Source organism: Desmodus rotundus, chromosome 4 (genome assembly GCF_022682495.2).
Source record: "Desmodus rotundus isolate HL8 chromosome 4, HLdesRot8A.1, whole genome shotgun sequence".
NCBI classification, from domain to species: domain Eukaryota; kingdom Metazoa; phylum Chordata; class Mammalia; order Chiroptera; family Phyllostomidae; genus Desmodus; species Desmodus rotundus.
Genome location: NC_071390.1, coordinates 140,018,422 through 140,036,546, shown reverse-complemented (window position 1 = coordinate 140,036,546; position 18,125 = coordinate 140,018,422). Strand labels below are relative to the sequence as shown.

The 18,125-nt window shown below is 36.3% G+C and overlaps 1 protein-coding gene across 1 annotated transcript in view; it reads right to left on the bottom strand.

Annotated features, from left to right (window-relative positions):
- Positions 1–18,125, bottom strand: part of MALRD1 (MAM and LDL receptor class A domain containing 1) — a 543,248-nt gene that overhangs the window by 320,321 nt on the left and 204,802 nt on the right. The window contains 3 exon segments of the mRNA XM_071221350.1: positions 14,209–14,284; positions 14,287–14,439; positions 14,442–14,478. Of these exon segments, the coding sequence (XP_071077451.1) occupies positions 14,209–14,284; positions 14,287–14,439; positions 14,442–14,478 (266 nt within the window).

The following is an 18,125-nucleotide window of genomic DNA, read 5'->3' as shown; positions in this document are numbered from 1 at the left end:
CAATGCTGTACCTGTAGACTAACTGAACAGAAGTCTTGGGCTAAGATATACAGAAAAAAAAAAGAAAATTATAGGCCAGTATCAATGATGAACATAGATGCAAAAAACCTCAACAAAATATTAGCACACTGAATTCAGCAACACATTAAAAAGTTTATACACCATGAATAAGTGGGGTTTTATCCTGAATTAGAAAGATAATTCAATATCCGCAAATTAATTAATGTGATACACCACATAAACTAAAGAAATGATAAAAACCATATGATCATAAAAATAGACGCAAAAAAAGCATTTGATAAAATCAAGCACCCATTTATGATTAAAAACTCAACAAAGCGGGAATAGAGAAAACATAACTCAACATCAAAAGGCCATATATGACAAACCCACAGCTAATACCACATTCAAAGGGGAAAATTAAAAGTGTTTTTCATAATATTTGAAACAAGACAGGGATATCCACTTTCACCACTCTTATTTAACATATTTGGGGAAGTCCCACCCATAGCAATCAGACAAGAGGAGATAAAGGTATCCAAACTGGAAAGGAAGAAGTAACACTGTCATTATTTGCAGGTGACAAATAGAAAGACAAATACCATATGATCTCACCTATAAGAGGAACCTAATCAAGAAAACAAACAAGCAAGCAAAATAGAACCAGAGGCATTGAAATAAAAAACAAACTGATAGTAACCAGAGGGGAGAGTGGAGGGGAGTACGGAGGAAAAAAGGGGAAGGGTCATCAAGGAACATGTATGAAGGACCCATGGACAAAGCCAAAGAGGGTAGGAATGAGGGTGGGAGGTGGGGGTGGGTGGGCGGGGGAAAGTGGTGGCGGGAAAATGGGAGACAACTGTACTTGAACAACAATAAAACATAAAATAAAAGAAAAAGAAAACCACAAAGATTTCACCATAAAACTATGAGAAAGAATAAATGAATTGAGTAAAGTAGCAGGATACAAAATAAATATCCAGAAACTGGTTGCAGTTTTATACACCAATAGTGAACTATCGGAATGGGAAACTATGAATACAATCCTATTTTTAATTGCATCCAAAAAAAGATAGGTGTAAAGAAATGAAATTAGACCACCTTCTTAGACCACACATAGAATAAACTCAAAATGAATTAAAGACTTAAATATTAGCCTCAAAACCACAAAAATACTAGAAGAAAACATAGGGAGTAAAATCTTGGACATGCCTTGTTCCAATATTTTTTTTCTGATATATCTCCTCAGGCAAAGGAAACAAAAGAAAAAATAAACAAATGGTACTACATCAAAATAAAATGTTTTTGCACAACAAAGGAAACCATCAATAAAATGAAAAGACACTGAATAGGAGAACATATTTGCTGATATACCTGATAAGGAGTTGATATTCAAATTTATAAAGAACTTAATAATACTCAACACCAAAAAACACAAACAACCTGATTTAAAAAAATGGGCAAAGAACCTGAATAGATGCTTCTCCAAAAAGACCATACAAATGGCCAATAGACATATGAAAAGATGCTCAACATCACTGATTATTAGAGAAATGCAAACTAAAACCACAATGAGACATCACCTCACACCTGCCAATGGCCATCATCAATAAATTGACAAACAAGCATTGGCAAGATGTGGAGAACAAGGAACCCTCACGCACTGGTGGTGGGAATGCAGATTGGTGCAGCCACTGTGAAAAGCAATATAGAGTTACTTCAAAAAATTAAAAATGGATCTGCCTTATACCCAGTGATTTCCCTTCTGGGAATTTATCCAAAGAAACCTGACACAATAATTCAAAATAATATATGTACCCCTCTGTTCATCACTGGGCTATTTACAAAAGCCAAGATTTAGAAGCAGCCCAAATGTCTGTTGGTAGATGAATGGATAAAAAAGCTGTGATACATTTACACAATGGAATACTACTCAGTCATAAAAAGGAGAATATATTACCTTGTATGACAGCATGAATGAACCTGGAGAGTATTATGCTAAGTAAAATAAGCCAGTCATAGAAAGACAAATACCATATGATTTCACTCATATCTCGAATCTAATGTACAAACTGGATTAACAAGCAAAATAGAGACAGACTCATAGATAGAGAGCAGGCTGACCTTTCAGGAGTGAGGGAGGGGGGATGGAGAGGTGGAGGAATTGAAGAAAAAAAGAAAAAAGACAAACAACTCATGGACATGGACAACAGAGTAGTGATTGCAGGGTGGAGCACGGTAGAGGGAGGTGGGAGAGAGTACAGGGGGATAAATGGTGATGGGGAAAAAAAATACCTAGGAATGAATTTAACCAAGGAGGTAAAAGTCCTATAGGTGGAAAATTATAAGACACTGATGAGAAAATTTTAAAAAATACAGATAAATGGAAGCATACAAGGTCTGTCTAGAAAAAGTCCAACCATTGTTGATACAATGAGAACGGTTTGCTGCAACATTGATGTAACTGGACATTCCAGTCCACTGGGAGACTGGGCTGGAATGCACATGTGTGAACAATGGTGACTTCACTGTACTAGTCAGTGGGGGCGGTAGACCCCACTGAGTGAGCATGTGTACTGTGAGGCCATCACATTCAAAATGACTGAGAGAGTACAGCAATGACTCTGAATCAAATTTTGCATTAAGCTTGAACATTGCTCTACCAAAATTATTCGGGGATGATTCAGAAGGCCGCAGCTATGGGCAACTGGCGATTGGCAGCTTTATCACAACAACATGCCTGCTCATGTGTCTCCTGCAGAGTTTTTTGGTGAAACATCAAATCACCCAGGTACGTAAGCCCCACTACAGCCCAGATTTGGTGCCCTGTGACTTCTGGCTTTTCACCAAATTAAAATCACCTTTGAAAGGGAAGAGATTTCAGACCAACAATGAGATTCAGGGAAATATGACAGGGCAGGCAATGGTGACTGGGAGAATTGTGTGAGGTCCCAAGGTGCCTTCTTTGAAGATGACTGCAGTGTCACTGTCCTATGCACAATATTTCTTGTATCTTCAATAAACGTCTCTCTTTTTCTTAGCACATGGCTCGATATTTTCTGGATAGACCTTATACCATGCTCATGGATAGGAGAATTAATATAATTGAAATGTCCATTCTACTCAAAGCAATCTATAGATTCAATGTAATTTTTATCAAAATGCTAATGGTGTTTTATACAGTACTAGACAAATACTCTAAAAATTTATATGGAACTACAAAAGACCCCAAATAGCCACAGCGATCCTGAGAAAGAAAACAAAGTTGGAGGTATCATGCTGCCTTACATCAAACTCTAGTAGAAGGTTATAGTAATCAGTGGAACAGAATTGAGCCCAGAAAAAACCCCACACTTACATGGTCAATTAGTCTATGGCAAAGGAGGCAAGAATATACAATGGGTAAAGACGTCTATTCAATAAATGGTGTTGGGAAAGATACATGCAAAAAATAAGACTAAACCACCTTCTTACACCATATACAAGAATAAACTCAAAATCTTTGATAGACATAAATGTAAGGCTCAAAATCACAAAATTCCTAGAAGAAAACACAGGCATATCTGACATTTTTCTTAGCAATATTTTTTCTGATCTATCACCTTGGGCAAGGGAAACAAAAGAAAAAAAATAAATTTATTTACATCAAACTAAAATGTTTTTGCACAGCAAATGAAACCATCAGGAAAGTGGAAAGACAACCTACTGAATGGGAGAACATATTCACCAATGATACATTCAATAAGGGGTTAAATTTCCAAAATTTATTAAAAACCTCATAGAATTCAACATCAAAAAAGCACACAGCTATTAAAGATGGGTAAAGGGCACTTCCAAAAATGATATACAGATGGCCAATAGACATATGAAATGATTATCAATGTCACTAATCATCAGAGAAACATTATTTAAAACCACGAGATAACATCTCACACCTGTCAGAATGGCTATCATCAGTAAATCCACAAACAAGTGTTGCTGAGGATGTGGGTAAAGGGAATCCTCGTGCACTGTTGGTAGAAATGCAATCGGTGCAGCCATTATGGAAAACGTTTTAAAATTTCCTCAAACAATTAAAAGTGGAATTGCCTTTTACACAGTGATTCTACTTCTGGTTATACATGCTCGAAGGAACCCCAACACTAATTCAAAAGAATACATGCATTCTTATGTTCATTGCAGCATTATTTACAATAACCAGGACAAGAAAGCGATCCAAGGGCCCACAAATATGTGAGTGGATAAAAAAATGGTGGTATATATACAATTAAATATTACTCATCTGTAAAAAGAACAATAAAATCTTACCATTTTTGACAGCATGGATGAACCTAGAGAGTATTATTCTTAGTGAAATAAGTAAGACAAAGGCAAATACCGTATGATTTCCCTACATGTGAAATCTAAAGACCAAAATTAATGAACAAACATAATAGAAACAGACTTCTACATCCAGAGAGCAGACTGATGCTTGTTGAAGGGGAGGGAGGTTGGGGGCTGGGTTAAAAAGGTGAAGGGACCTAGAAATACAAATTGGTAGTTACAAAATAGTCACAGGGACATAAAGTACAACACAGGGAAGATAGTAACATTGTAATAACTACGTACGGTGCCAGGTGGGTCCTTGAAGTATCGGGGGCCACTTTGTAAAGTATATGATTGTCTAACCACGATGCTATCCATCTGAAACTAATACAAAATAATACTAAATGTAAACTATAATTGAAAATAAAATTTAAAATATGGACAAGAACTATACAATTAGACTACAAAGCAGTTCTGAGATAAATGAAAGAATACTTCATAATTGTAAAAATCTGCCATAACCATTGATAGGAAAACTCAATATTGTTGATATATCAACCCTCCCCAAACTGACAGATGTAATGCTATCACTATCAATAAGCCGGTAGACTCCAACATTTGTATCAAAATGAATGTGACATAGACAGGTAGTAAGATTAGACAAACAGTTTAATGGAAGAGAAAAAAGTACCAGTTTTAAATCTATACACTTATATGATTAACTAATTATTGACAGAAGCATCCAGGCAATCAATAGGTAAGCAAAAGTCACTGTAACAAGTGATGTTGGAACATCATACATAATATTAACTTCATGATGAATTAGAGGCCTAAATATAGAAGCTGAAGCTCTAAAACTTATGAGAAAACATACAGTTCCTTCGTGACCTTGGATAGGAAAGATTACTTAGGCATAGAAAGCTGCAACCATTATAGAAAAAGTTAATAAACTGGAATTTCTCATTATTAGATGACATCATTAAGGAAATAGGACATTCACTAAGGGGAAAAATTGCAATACATACATAGGCTGAAACATGCATCCTGAGTGTATAACAAATATCTATAACTCAATATTAGACATACAAGTGGATAAAAATTTTTTTAAATGTTTAAAAAGATACTCTATAGGGAAATATGTACAGATGACCAATCCAACAAGCACAAGTAAAAGTAATCTGAAATATAAACTGAAACCACAATGAGGTAGCATTTTATATGCACCAGAATTGCTAAGATTAAAAGACAGATGAACTGAATACTAGTGAGAATGAGTAGTAATTGGCAAACTCATAAATTGCTGGTGGGATCATAAAATGAGACCATTATTTTTGTTTAAAATATTTTATTCATTTATTTTAGAGAGAGGGGAAGGAAGGGAGGAAGAGACGGAAAGAAACATTGATGTGAGAGAGACACATAAACGGTTGCCTCTAGCACACACCCTGACTGGGGGCCAAACCCACAATCTAGTCATGCCCTGACCAGGAATTGAACTTGCAACCTTTTGCTTTGTGGAACAACACCGAACCAACCAAGCCACACTGGATAGGGTGAAACAATCATTTCTAGTTTTCTTTTTTTAGATTTTTATTTATTGATTTTTTAGAGGGAGAAGATGAAAAGAGGGTGGGTATCAATTTCCACTTATTTATACATTCATTGTTTGATTCTTGTTTGTGCCCTGACTGGGGATTGAACCTGCAACCCTGGCATATCAGGATGATGCTCTAACCAACCCAGCTACCTGGCTAGGTCTGGGAGACAATCATGTTTCAATATATATGTTCATCTTATAAAATGAAACACAGCTGTCCTAGGATCAAGCAATTGTGATCTCAGTTATTTACAAAAACACTATACTTCCATAAAGAGATATGTACACAAATTTTCATAGCAGTGTAATTCACAATATCCAATAATTTGAAAGAACTAATTTGCTCATCAACAGAATGAATAAGCAAATTGTGAAATGCTCATAAAATAGAATATTATTCACTGATAATAAGAAAAAATAGTGATGCACTCAACAATATGGATAAATTTCAAAAATCTTATGCTGAGCAAAAGGAGCCAGACACAGCATTCATGGGAAGCTCGTGACAGGCCAATCCAGTATATGCTGATAAACACCAGGACATTGGTTGCCTCTGATTGACGGGATAGGAAGCAAAATTACTGAGAAGGAGAACATGGAAAATTTCTGGGGTGATGAAAATGTTCCATATTTTAATGTTTTTGGATTATATTGCTGTATACATGTATTAAAATTCACTGTATTTCATACTGAAAATCTGCACATCCTACTATATCTAAATTATACTTCATTTTTAAAAAGGAAAAGAAAGGCTAAGATGAGGAGATCAAACATAAGTCTCACCAGAGATCATGGGGAGAGAAAAGTCTGAATGCAGAAAAGGCGATATTCAAAGTTAAAATTGCTTAGAATATTTCAGAATTCATGAAGCACATCAGTCCCCAGATTCAGAAAGTTCACTGACTCTCGAGCAAGACAAATAAAGAGAAGCCTACCCTAATTCATGTGATTTAGTAGAATGCCAGAGGGAGAAAGCAGAGGGGAAGGACAGTACATACAAAGGAACGGCAATGAGACCGAGAGCTGCTTTCTTGACCGTGACAATCACCAGAAACCAAGGGACAGTGGGGAAACGTCTCTCAATAATATCTAACAGAAAATGATTTCTAAGCTAAACCTGTACATCCAGGGCCACTACCTTTCACACATTACATTCAGGTTAAAGCACTGAAGGTAATTAGAAATTAAAGATCCTCATTAAAATAACTTCTTATACATATATTTCAGAAGGCAAGAAAATAATCTCAGAAGAAGATCAGAGATATAAGTAAAAATTAGCAATAAAACTGAATCTAAAATATTAAGCCTTTTGCCTTCATTAAAATCTTTTGAAATAAAAATATTTCAAAAAGAGAACATGTATTTTGTCGCAAAATTTTATATCTTCAATTTTGGAATATTTTTCCCCCAGAAAAGAAAGTTTATTTTTTATTGTTATTCAACTACAGTTGTCCCCATTTTCCCCCTGCCCACCCCCACCTCCAAACCTCAAACCTACCCCACTTTGGCTTTGTCCATGGGTCCTTTATACATGTTCCTTGATGACCCTTCCCCTTCTTTCCCCCGGTACGCACCTCTGCCCTTCTGGTAACTGTCAGTTTGTTCTTTATTTCCATGTCTCTGGTTATATTTTGCTTGCTTGTTTGTTTTGTTGATCAGTTTCCACTTATAGGTGAGATCATGTGGTATTTGCCTTTTGCCAACTGGCTTACTTAACTTAGCATAATGCTCTGCAGTTCCATCCATGCTGTCACAAAGGGTAGGAGCTCTTCTTTCTTTCTGCTGCATAGTATTCCACTGTGTAAATGTACCACAGTTTTTTAGTCCACTCATTTACTGGTGGGCACTTAGGCTGCTTCCAACACTTGGCTATTGAAAATTGTGTTGCTATGAACATTGGGGTGCATAGATTCTTTTGAATTGGTGTTTCAGGATTCTTAGGGTATAATCCCAGCAGTGGAATTGCTGGGTCAAAAGGCAGTTTTCTGATGAAATTCCATACTGTTTTCCACAGTGGCCTCAAAAGTCTGCATTCCCACCAACAGTGCACTAGGGTTCCCTTTTCTCCACATCCTCACCAGCACTTGTTGTTTGTTGATTTGTTTATGATGGCCATCTGACTAGTGTGAAGTGGTATCTCACTGTGGTTTTAATTTGCATCTCTCTGATGGCTAGTGATGCTGAGCATCCTTTCATATGTCTCTGGGCCCTCTGTATGTCCTCCTTGGAGAAGTGTCTGTTCAGGTCCTCTGCCCATTTTTTAATTGGATTGTTTGTCTTCCTGGAGTGTAGTTGTGTGAATTTTAAATGATATTCTGATTAGGTAATTTTATTTTGATTATCCATATATTCGTTAAAACAGACAATGTGCATTGGAAAGCTCAAATATAAGTTTAATAAAATAGCACACAGATATTCCAATTTCCCATATTCTTACCCTAAAATGAAAGAAGTGGCTTATGTGGAAAAAATCCTAAACTGAAAGACATTGTCTTGGAACAATGATATAGTTAAAAATTAAAGTATTTTAAACTGTCTATCTCTCCAATACTATATAAGTAGAGTACAGCCAATTGACATTTTAAATAAAGCTGAAATTTTCCAACATATTAAGTTCCTTGGGACATGAAATATATTTGGTTTCACACAATCACATTTTCTTTCCAAGAGAAATGTAACATGTATTGTTTCACTTATACTCAACCATTTGAAATAGCTTATCACATGACATCTCTTGGTTTTTATTTAGTCAGAACATATTTTGGGGTCTCAAACAGTAAAAATAGTTTAATTTTAGCTTGATAACAAAGATAATGCAAAATGTTGTAATTTCTAACTTTGTTTATAAAATACATGTTTCAATGAGGATCAAATTTATGAAAAACACAAACATATGTTAAAGAGATTAAAAATACCATGTTTTGTGTTTTGGAGTTCCTAATGGAGGTAAACACAGACAATGAACAATTACCTTAATACAGTGTATTGAGCAAAGACTTGAGGGAGGCTTAGGGGTAGATCCACTTTTGTGTGCTTTGATGGGTTTTGATATTTCATTGGCTCATTTCCAAGCCTTCTTCAAGTCTTTGCTCAATAAACCTTCTCATGTTAATTTCTTATTGTCTGAGTTCATCTGTATCATTTATGTGATCTGATTAGATTTGGAAGAATTGAAGATCTGTGACCATTAGAAGTTATTTGCCATCACAGCACTCAGCAATAATTTAAATATTACCTGCAGTTACCTAGAAAGAAGTACCCATTAAAGTTAAAGCTTTGGAAGTCAGTGATGTGTATAAGTTTGATTTGCCGGCTGTCTTACTTAGACTTCCATTACATGTTTACATAAACAAACTCAGTAGAGAATCCCTCGATGACATATTATAGGGCAGGGGTGTCAAACTCATTTTCACGAGAGGCCACATCAGCCTTGTGGTTGCCTTTAAAGGGCTGAATGTAACTTCAACTCCTTAACTGTTAAGGAGTAGTTACATTTATACAGTCCTAAAATTACATTTGACATTTTGAAGGCAACCAGAGGCTGATGTGGCCCCCTGTGAAAATGAGTTTGACACCCTGTTAAGGGTTCTTTCACTATTTTTTTAATCTGCCTCTTCTTCAAAGCCAGACGTTCTTGGTCAACATGTTGTAGACTTTTAGATTTCCTTACATTCTAATCTCTTTTTTGCTTGCCTCTTCACAATTGCTTCCCTCTTCACAATTTTCCCTGACACTTTCTCAATTTCTGGGGGCGCTTAACATTCACATTAAACAAGATCATGGCTACATATGGAAGACACAGGGGAACCATACTCAGGACAAATGCACAGTGAAGCAATAGCTCACGGTGCCTTTGCTGCTGTGATGCTTCTGCTAACCGCGGCGATGTTCATGATCGACGACAGCCTGTGTATCTCCACTGCACGACACTGCAAACCTTTTTTGTCTACCAGTTGTATTTGCAATAAACCTGAGGTTTTTTCCTGCACAATAGATTGTTTAAACAGTATTCTAGTGATTTGGGGGTGATATATATGCATTTTCCAATATAACCACCAGCTCTTTCCCTGCCCCCCCAAAAAAAGAGTAAGAAGAGATACGTGCATTCTATGAATGTGAGTATTAAAACCAAGAGGTGTTCCCTAAGAAAATACTCTGAGAAGTATGTTTCTATCTTTAAAAGTTAACCTTTTTTCCTCTTCCCACCTATACCGTACCCAATCAAGACATCAACTTCTGTGTATTTCAGTTCTATTTATTTTCTTTTTTTGCTTATTAGAAATAAACTCAGAAAATTTAGCAATTAGATATTTTGGGGCTTTTGTGATAGTAGTTCCTTTGAAGGGAACATGGGCAGCAAGGGTCTAACACATTGGAATGAAATGTGACAAAGAAAAACCAGCAAGGAGGCAAAGTGCTTTTAATAAATTTAAACTAATAGTTTAAATTTCATAATCTCCCCCAGCAGGAGTTGCAGAAAAATGAGAAATAACTGAAAACCAACTATATGCCAAGTATTTAAAAAAATATGTTATTTCAGTTATTTTCTCAAATCACAAGTAAATTAGAATAATCCCATTTTTACAGTTAAGAAAGATAAGAATTGGGGAGATCAGGTGACTGACTGCAGAGGTAGTAAGCAGTGCTGAGATCCAAGTTCATGTCTTTGAACCTCAAATGCATGCACTTGGCACCAAACATTGTATACAGAATTCACTAAATTATAGAGCCAAGTACAGTCAGCCAGATTTCCCTAACTCAGAACTCTGACTGATTTGCTACGACAGCATTCTCATCAGTAGGTAGCAGCCCTTTAAACTACTGCCAAGTATTTCAGGGAAATGAGTTCAACCCTCACTCGGGGCGCATGCGAGAGACAACCAGTCAATGATTCTCTCTCTCATCAATCTTTCTCTCCCTCTCTCTCTCTTCCTGCCTTCCCCTCCCTCTAAAATCAATAAGCATGTCATCTGGTGAGGATAAAAAAATAATTAGAGAGGTTATCAATAAATGGTAAGATTGAATGATTATAATGTAATATAGTTACATACTTGTGACCTCTGCAAGAAAAAAAAACTGTCAAAACAAATGTTAGAAACATGTTTTGATAAAAATGCAAATAACGGAGGCTTATTCTCAGATGGCTACACCTGAGGAATACTGATAAAGGTGCTCCAAAATGTAGGATGATATAAAATGAGATGATGTTATTGCATAAATGCCTACAATATACTAGCCATGTGACTGGACAAATTACATAGGCCATTGCCTCTTTTTATTTTTGAGAGCCCCCAAACCTGAGAAACTTGCTGTATGGATGAGGAAACGCAGTCTCAGAGAGGTTGTGCAGCACACAGCCAGTAAGAAGGGAGTCTGCGACGAGTCTCCCGTCAACGAGGACGTGGTACTTGTGCTTCCACATTTGGCCTAGGGGCACACTTCTGTGCTTCTGTTTAAATACGAATACAACTGCAGTTCTCGGGAGTCCTCAAACTTTACCCTGACTAATGGAACCCCATTGTCAGCGACTGGCCTGAAAGTGCCCTGAGTGTTCACTTCACCTCCTGCGCTGCCTCCGTGTGGCTATTAGCCGCCAGTGGCTGCTGCCCAGTTGAAATAAGGCTGGTCCAAATTGAGTGTGCTTTCAAGTAAAATATACACCGGATCTAAAGACTTCATATAAAAATGAGAATGGAAAATATTTTAGTAATGTCTTATGCTACTTTGGCATTGAATAATAATATTTTAATATGTTGAGTTAATGAAAATATATTATTAAAATCAATTTTACTTTTTAAAAGATAAGTACTAGGAAATGTAAAATTACATATGTTGCTTACACTTGTGGCTCTTGTCACACTTCTGTTAGACGTCCATGATATTGGCACCGACTTTCCTGAAGATCAAAGGAAGCAGTTTTGGTGTTTTATTTGTTCTGGATATACCCCCACGTATAAACGCATACATACATAGACATAGACATATATATGCATATACATTTAGTTTATAGGAATGTTAATTCCATATGTTTTATTTTCATCTGCTGCAGTTGAATGTAGGCATTACAGCTGAGATTGTTACAAAAAATTAAATTATTCTGCCTCATTTTCAGAATGCTCTAAATAACATAAATAAAGACATTTGGTGATTTTTTTTGGGGGGAGGGAGCTCTTTATACTTCAGCCATTCCTACCAATCACCATACTTTAAATTAATAAATACTGTATTATGTTTTTTAGTTCTTTATGCTTTCCTTCTTCCCTTCCACCCTTTCTCCCTTCCTTCTTTCCTTCCTTCCTTCCTTCCTTGTTTGTTTGTTTTAAAAGACCTTTCAGTGTATGTTTATTTTGTGAAAAAATTAAAACAAACTAATATTCAGCTTAGCTCATTTTCTTGGTAATATTTTATCTCAGATATGCAGCTACATGAGTTGCCTGCTTCAGCCAAACCACCCCCACACAGTTCACCTCCATGGTCTGCATGACGCCACCTCTGATTGATCTCACACCCTGGACCTGCCCACGGTGCTCTTCCCACCACATCATCACACAGTGTCACACTTGGACTCCCTGTTTTACAGACAGAAGGAATATTTCCTTCCTATGAGCTCCAAGTGTGACTGGTTCCAAACTTCTGGGCATCCTCTAAAGAAGTCTCAAATTAGATGTCCTCAACTGGATGTTTTCTTCATCTTCTCTGCATCCTTATAATATTTTGTGTATTTTTCCTGGTACTTATAGTCTACCTAACATTAGAGTTGAGGTATTTTTTTTGTTCCCTCTTACCAAACTGAATTATTCTTAAGAACAGAGAACCTTTTATTTCTATTCATCAAATATCATAATATCATAAGAACATACAAAGAACTTAGCATTATTAATATATATTTAATTTGAAAATTAATAAATATTTTCTAAATATTTTTTAACTTTCCTTTTGGTAGTTTTTAAAAAATAACTTTAAGATTTCACAGATTTATGAATTTAATATTCCCAGTAAGATTGGTTCCTTCCTCTTGCATCCCTCTTAGCAGTTGCTCATTAAAGTCTGAAGTGACTCAACACACAACTTTACTCCCTCACTACTTAGATGTTACAAGGTTATTTTTTTTTATTATGATAACAATTACTATTAAAAACACCAGACCTGTAGAAGAGCTAGTATACCCATCATCCAAACAGCTACACATAATGGAATGGAATGGAAAGCACAGTTTTTCTCAAGGAAGTAGATTAGTCTGAGGTATCTGAAGTGACCTTGCATTGCATTCTCATGAGTATACTTACTCTCCAGCACAGCCTGGAAACGTTCTTTTGTTCTCCTCTATGCCATTCCACACAGTGTTACAAACCCAGCACACAAAACACCTGCTTAAGTAGATGTCATCTGCAAAATATTTATATAGAAACTTTCTTATATCCAATTTAAAATGCCCCCTTTGAAATGAATGTGTAAGTAAGAATAGAAACGGCAATATTCCTCATTTCATCCACCATCTTAAAAGCCAAAGCAAAGAAATTCATTCTTTTAAAAACATTTTTGTTTTCATTAAGTATAAGAGAAATAATTTAGCTACCATAAAAATATCACCTCATGGTTTAAGTATTAATATATGTCATATTATCAACTGACAAAAATTTGCTTTTGTCATTTTAATAATAAACATTGAATTTACTTTCATCTCGTGCCTTTAGTATATTAAATGCATTCATGGTGCTTGCTATTTTTACTTCTTACCATACTGTCAGTGTTTGTTTTATACTGAACATCTACCAACTCAGACTTTTAATATAATTCTTTAAACAAATTATTAAAGAGTATATGGACATATTCAATTATCTAAACTATTTAAATTCATAAACTCTGCCACTCAAATAGTAATGTTTATTGGCCTAAAAAGAATAAAGAGCATAAGCACAGTGATGTCTAATTAAAATTGAGTAAGTTTGCCCTCGTCATTCTTCTATTTTATGAGTGAATTGATATTTATTAAAGATTAAATTCTGTATCAGATGCAAACAAAGGGTTCTTCTCTTATTTTATTGGCATAAGAAGAAGCTGACTAAACAGAGAACTTAGGCACTGCTAAATATACTGAAACTAGGGGAAAATTTGGAACAAAATTTTATAAGAAAAGACTTGAAAGGTAACATTTTAGAATACAAAGATTTTTTGCATTATGAAAGCACTAAATGACTCATCACTTATGTCATACCTTTTCATTTCCATTTTTACTTCCCACCTTCTACCCTGCAAAAACGCCAAACACACACAAATTAAAATGTACCTGTCGGAAGAGGCACCACTAGGAGTCCTTTATGGACTGATGGGACGGTATACAACTCTTCGTGAGCACGGTGTCATCCAGCGTGATATCACCCGGTGTCCTTTGTCAACCCTGCCTTCAAATTTGAGTTGGAAGTCCTCATTGCCAGACAGCACTGGTTCTTTCTGCTGCTGGAAGCCGCCTTGTTCTCCAGTGAGGTTACCTGGGAGCTTTGTTTGGTTTGAGACTGATGCCTGGGTCGAGGGGAGGGCCCAACACCATTTCCTCAGATGTGATCATGAAAAATTGCCTGGGACCAAGAATAAGAATATTATATATCATGAGAACTATTAATTCCATTTTATTTTTAATGATATCATGTTACCCTCTTCTTTATTAACAGATTCCAGAAGGAAAACTAAGTCTCTATGTCTGCTTGCTCTGCGAGTATCTAACACCCAGTGAAGTCAGGCCAGACTAAACGTTCACGTTGCTATGCACGGAAGGCAGTGCAATAAGGATCAAATAGAAATGTAGTTGAAAAAAATGAGAAGAGTTCACTTTCTGTGTTTTCTAAAAGCAGGATTCCTTGATAAACTCTTAACATCCACGATCAAAGGAGTAAAATATGATTTAAAAAGTGATGCATTATATAAAAAGATTTTTCATGATTAAGAAATAGCAGGGCCTAAAGACAATCATTTTCAATCTGATGAAACTTAAATCATTTTCTCCAAAATAGTAAACTACTCTATTGCTTATACCACTACATTCTTGCACTGGAAACACATTTTTAGTTCTACAAGATCCTCCAGGCTCCACTATTTATAGCACAACCACCAGAAGAGCAATTACCCAAATTTTGCTCACAATGCTAGAAGCATGCTTTAGAATAGCAGCTTTGGGAGGTTTTTCCTGAGTTAAAATTAATAAATATTTCAACATTTCAAAGATGAATTTACCCGTATTTTTAATGACTGTTACACAGGAGGGGAGAATAAAAAATTCTGAGAGAAAGAAAAGTACAGGTTAGGAACAATTAGAACTCAAAGGATTTTTAAGCTTTTTCTTGTCATTTGTGTGAATGAAGGAAAACTATATGGGGGTTTTCTTCAAACAGGAAAAGACATTATTAAAACACTAGCAGTAATGGATATCATTCTCTAGAGAAAGAAAAATGGATGTGTTTAAAGGGTAAAGAATGTGATTAAACAGTCTACACAATGCATACTTCAAAGAGCATCAAGAATAGGTAAGTCTTGTAAAAGACTCTGTTCAAATTTTCCAGCTGATGACACTTCAAATATCATGCTGTGATCCGAACACATTCCTTCTATTTATTAACCAATTAATGTTGGGAACAGTGTGCTTTATGACCACGGTGCCTTGTCCGGGGAGGACTGGTGCAGGGTGACATCATTCATTAGAGTCGGAACAAGAGGGGCCGAGGGCCAGACTCTCGGGCAGTGTCAGCTGGCATGAGAGGCAACAGCCAGATGGGCCCATGTCTCTCTGGGTCCCACCCAGACACAGACATGATCTGTTTTGGCTTCTAATTTGTACAAGAAACATGAGACAAGTGTTTTACATCACCATAAATCCTTCCTTATCCTCTCAAGACCATTTTCTGGATGGTGCCATCAGGCTGCCATACAAACAAATATCTAAACACCACCATTTCTACTGAAAATGCCTGATGACAGCATCACCTTACCAGGGGCACCCCGAGTGAGTGAAAGCCTGCTGAGTACTGAATTCTAAAGAGGCCTTTTCACTGGAAATTCTAGTTACTCAGAGGTTTGATCTCTTTCCTCATCAATCTCTGTCTGAATTCCTCCTACCACCCATTTCTCAAAAGGAAGAAAACCTCCAATTTGATGTTTTCAACTTGAAGGTGTTCCACAAGGTCAAGTGACAGACCATTCATGAAAACTGGGTAGGCCACTCTGCTTATCTAATAAACATATTTCATACGTGAGACCCGATCATTCCCAGCATGACCTTTCCTTACTTCTTTGTATTAAATCTATATCATAAATATTCACAAAATAAACCATCCATCATTAATTTTTGACATTTCTTCTAGGCATGCTTCATTATTCTCACACAGATGTTTAAAGCAGTAGGGACTACAGCTCTGAGACCAGGGAAGAATAGAGATGGATGAAAACCTGGGTTATCACAGTATGAAAAGAAAAAAATCTTTTGAACATCTTCAGAGGAAGTGTCTAAACAGAGAAGCCTAGAAGTCAAAATGGAATTTTACATATTTCATGTTTAATTTTTAATTTGTTCTCTACGACTAGAATTCATTTCCAATTTCAGATATATATATATATATATAGAGAGAGAGTGATTTAAAGATACTCAACAAAACAAGCCAGTTAGAGAAAGATAAATACCATGAGATTTCACTCATACATGGAATTTAATGAGCAAACTAAACAAGCAAAATAGAGGCAAAGTCATAGAAGGAGAGCAGGCTGACAGCTCCGGGGGGGAGGGGGAACTGGCATTAGGGGGTAAAGGGCTGGCGCAGAAAGGAAAAAATACTCATGGACATAGACAACATGTGGTGATTGCAGGGGGAGGGGTGTAAAGGGGGCAAATAGTAATGGAAAAAATAGGATAAAAATTAAGATACTCAATGTATATAAAATCTGGTGTGTTTGGGTTTTATTTTTGAGAAAAGTATCAAATAATCTGAAAGATAGCAAAAACAAACAAAATATATTTGATTGAAAGTTATTTTTTTGCCAGACTAAACAAAGTTTAATATAATTCTGTATGATTTGTTGCATGCATTCTGGACTGCTTGAGTTATTTCTCTAAAACCCTGATCTGGGCATGTCATGTTCTTGAAGAAACATCTGTGAAACTGGGGGGCACAACGCCTCTCTGTCCAATGGGCCTAAAGGGAAGAAAGAGATGAGACTATTGTCCCAGAGTTTTCCTGTGAAACCAGCTTAAGCTCCACAAGAACAACTCCTAGGACAAACTCAAGGTTTAACATGCATTAGGACTGAGAGTGGTGGGATGTGCAGGTGGTCAGCATAAAACAGGAGAGCGAGCACCTGTCATGGGCACAGGTACGACGAGGCAGCTCCTGCGCAACGATTTAACGGGTCTCCTTTCTGGGTTAGGACTCTCTCTATTCTGGAGAAAAGTACAGCAGAATACTAGAATTTGAAGACAAAAAAGAATTAAATCATGCCATTGTCTGTCTCCCGGCCTGATTCTCTGGTCAGCTAGCAACGTTCTGGACATAATTGGCTTTTCTTTTAGTGCTCACACTTTGGAAACACCCCACAGAATGCGTGCGCGCACGGATCTTATGAAGACTGCATTTCTCGTCGTGAATATCGACTAATGGCTAAGTACTTACCTACCAATTCCTCAAGAACAAGATTCTTGTAAAGTGAGCTCTGCGGGCTTAATACGTTATATGTAAAGCTACGTTTAGTTTCTACATAGCTAACTCAAATTTTTGTGGAATAAAAACCATCAAGCAAACAATAAATAAAGTGGAGGACCCTGTAAATGCATAGTCATTACGTGAGGCTGTTTGGCCCTAACAGCTATACAACCTTACTTATAATTTTAACACTTTATAAACTTTCTCTTCACATTTCCACAGGATACTGACCAAACCATTTTTTTTCTGCCTAGAGAAAGTATCCCACTTTTTTTTAGGGGCAAGTTTCATTTTTCTTTTCCCACAAAGATCTTCAAACATTTTACTGTAGCTCCAACTATCTCTAATATTAATTTATGGACATATTTAAATATATATTTCTTATTGTTTATTTATTGATGCTGAAATTCCCATGAGTCCAGTATGTACTAAACTCGCTAAGTGAAAACAACTGCTATTTTGCCCTCTTGTATTACCCCTGGATAATAACTATGACATTTCCCAATGGTTTCCAAAATCCCAATATTTATGGAATATATCCA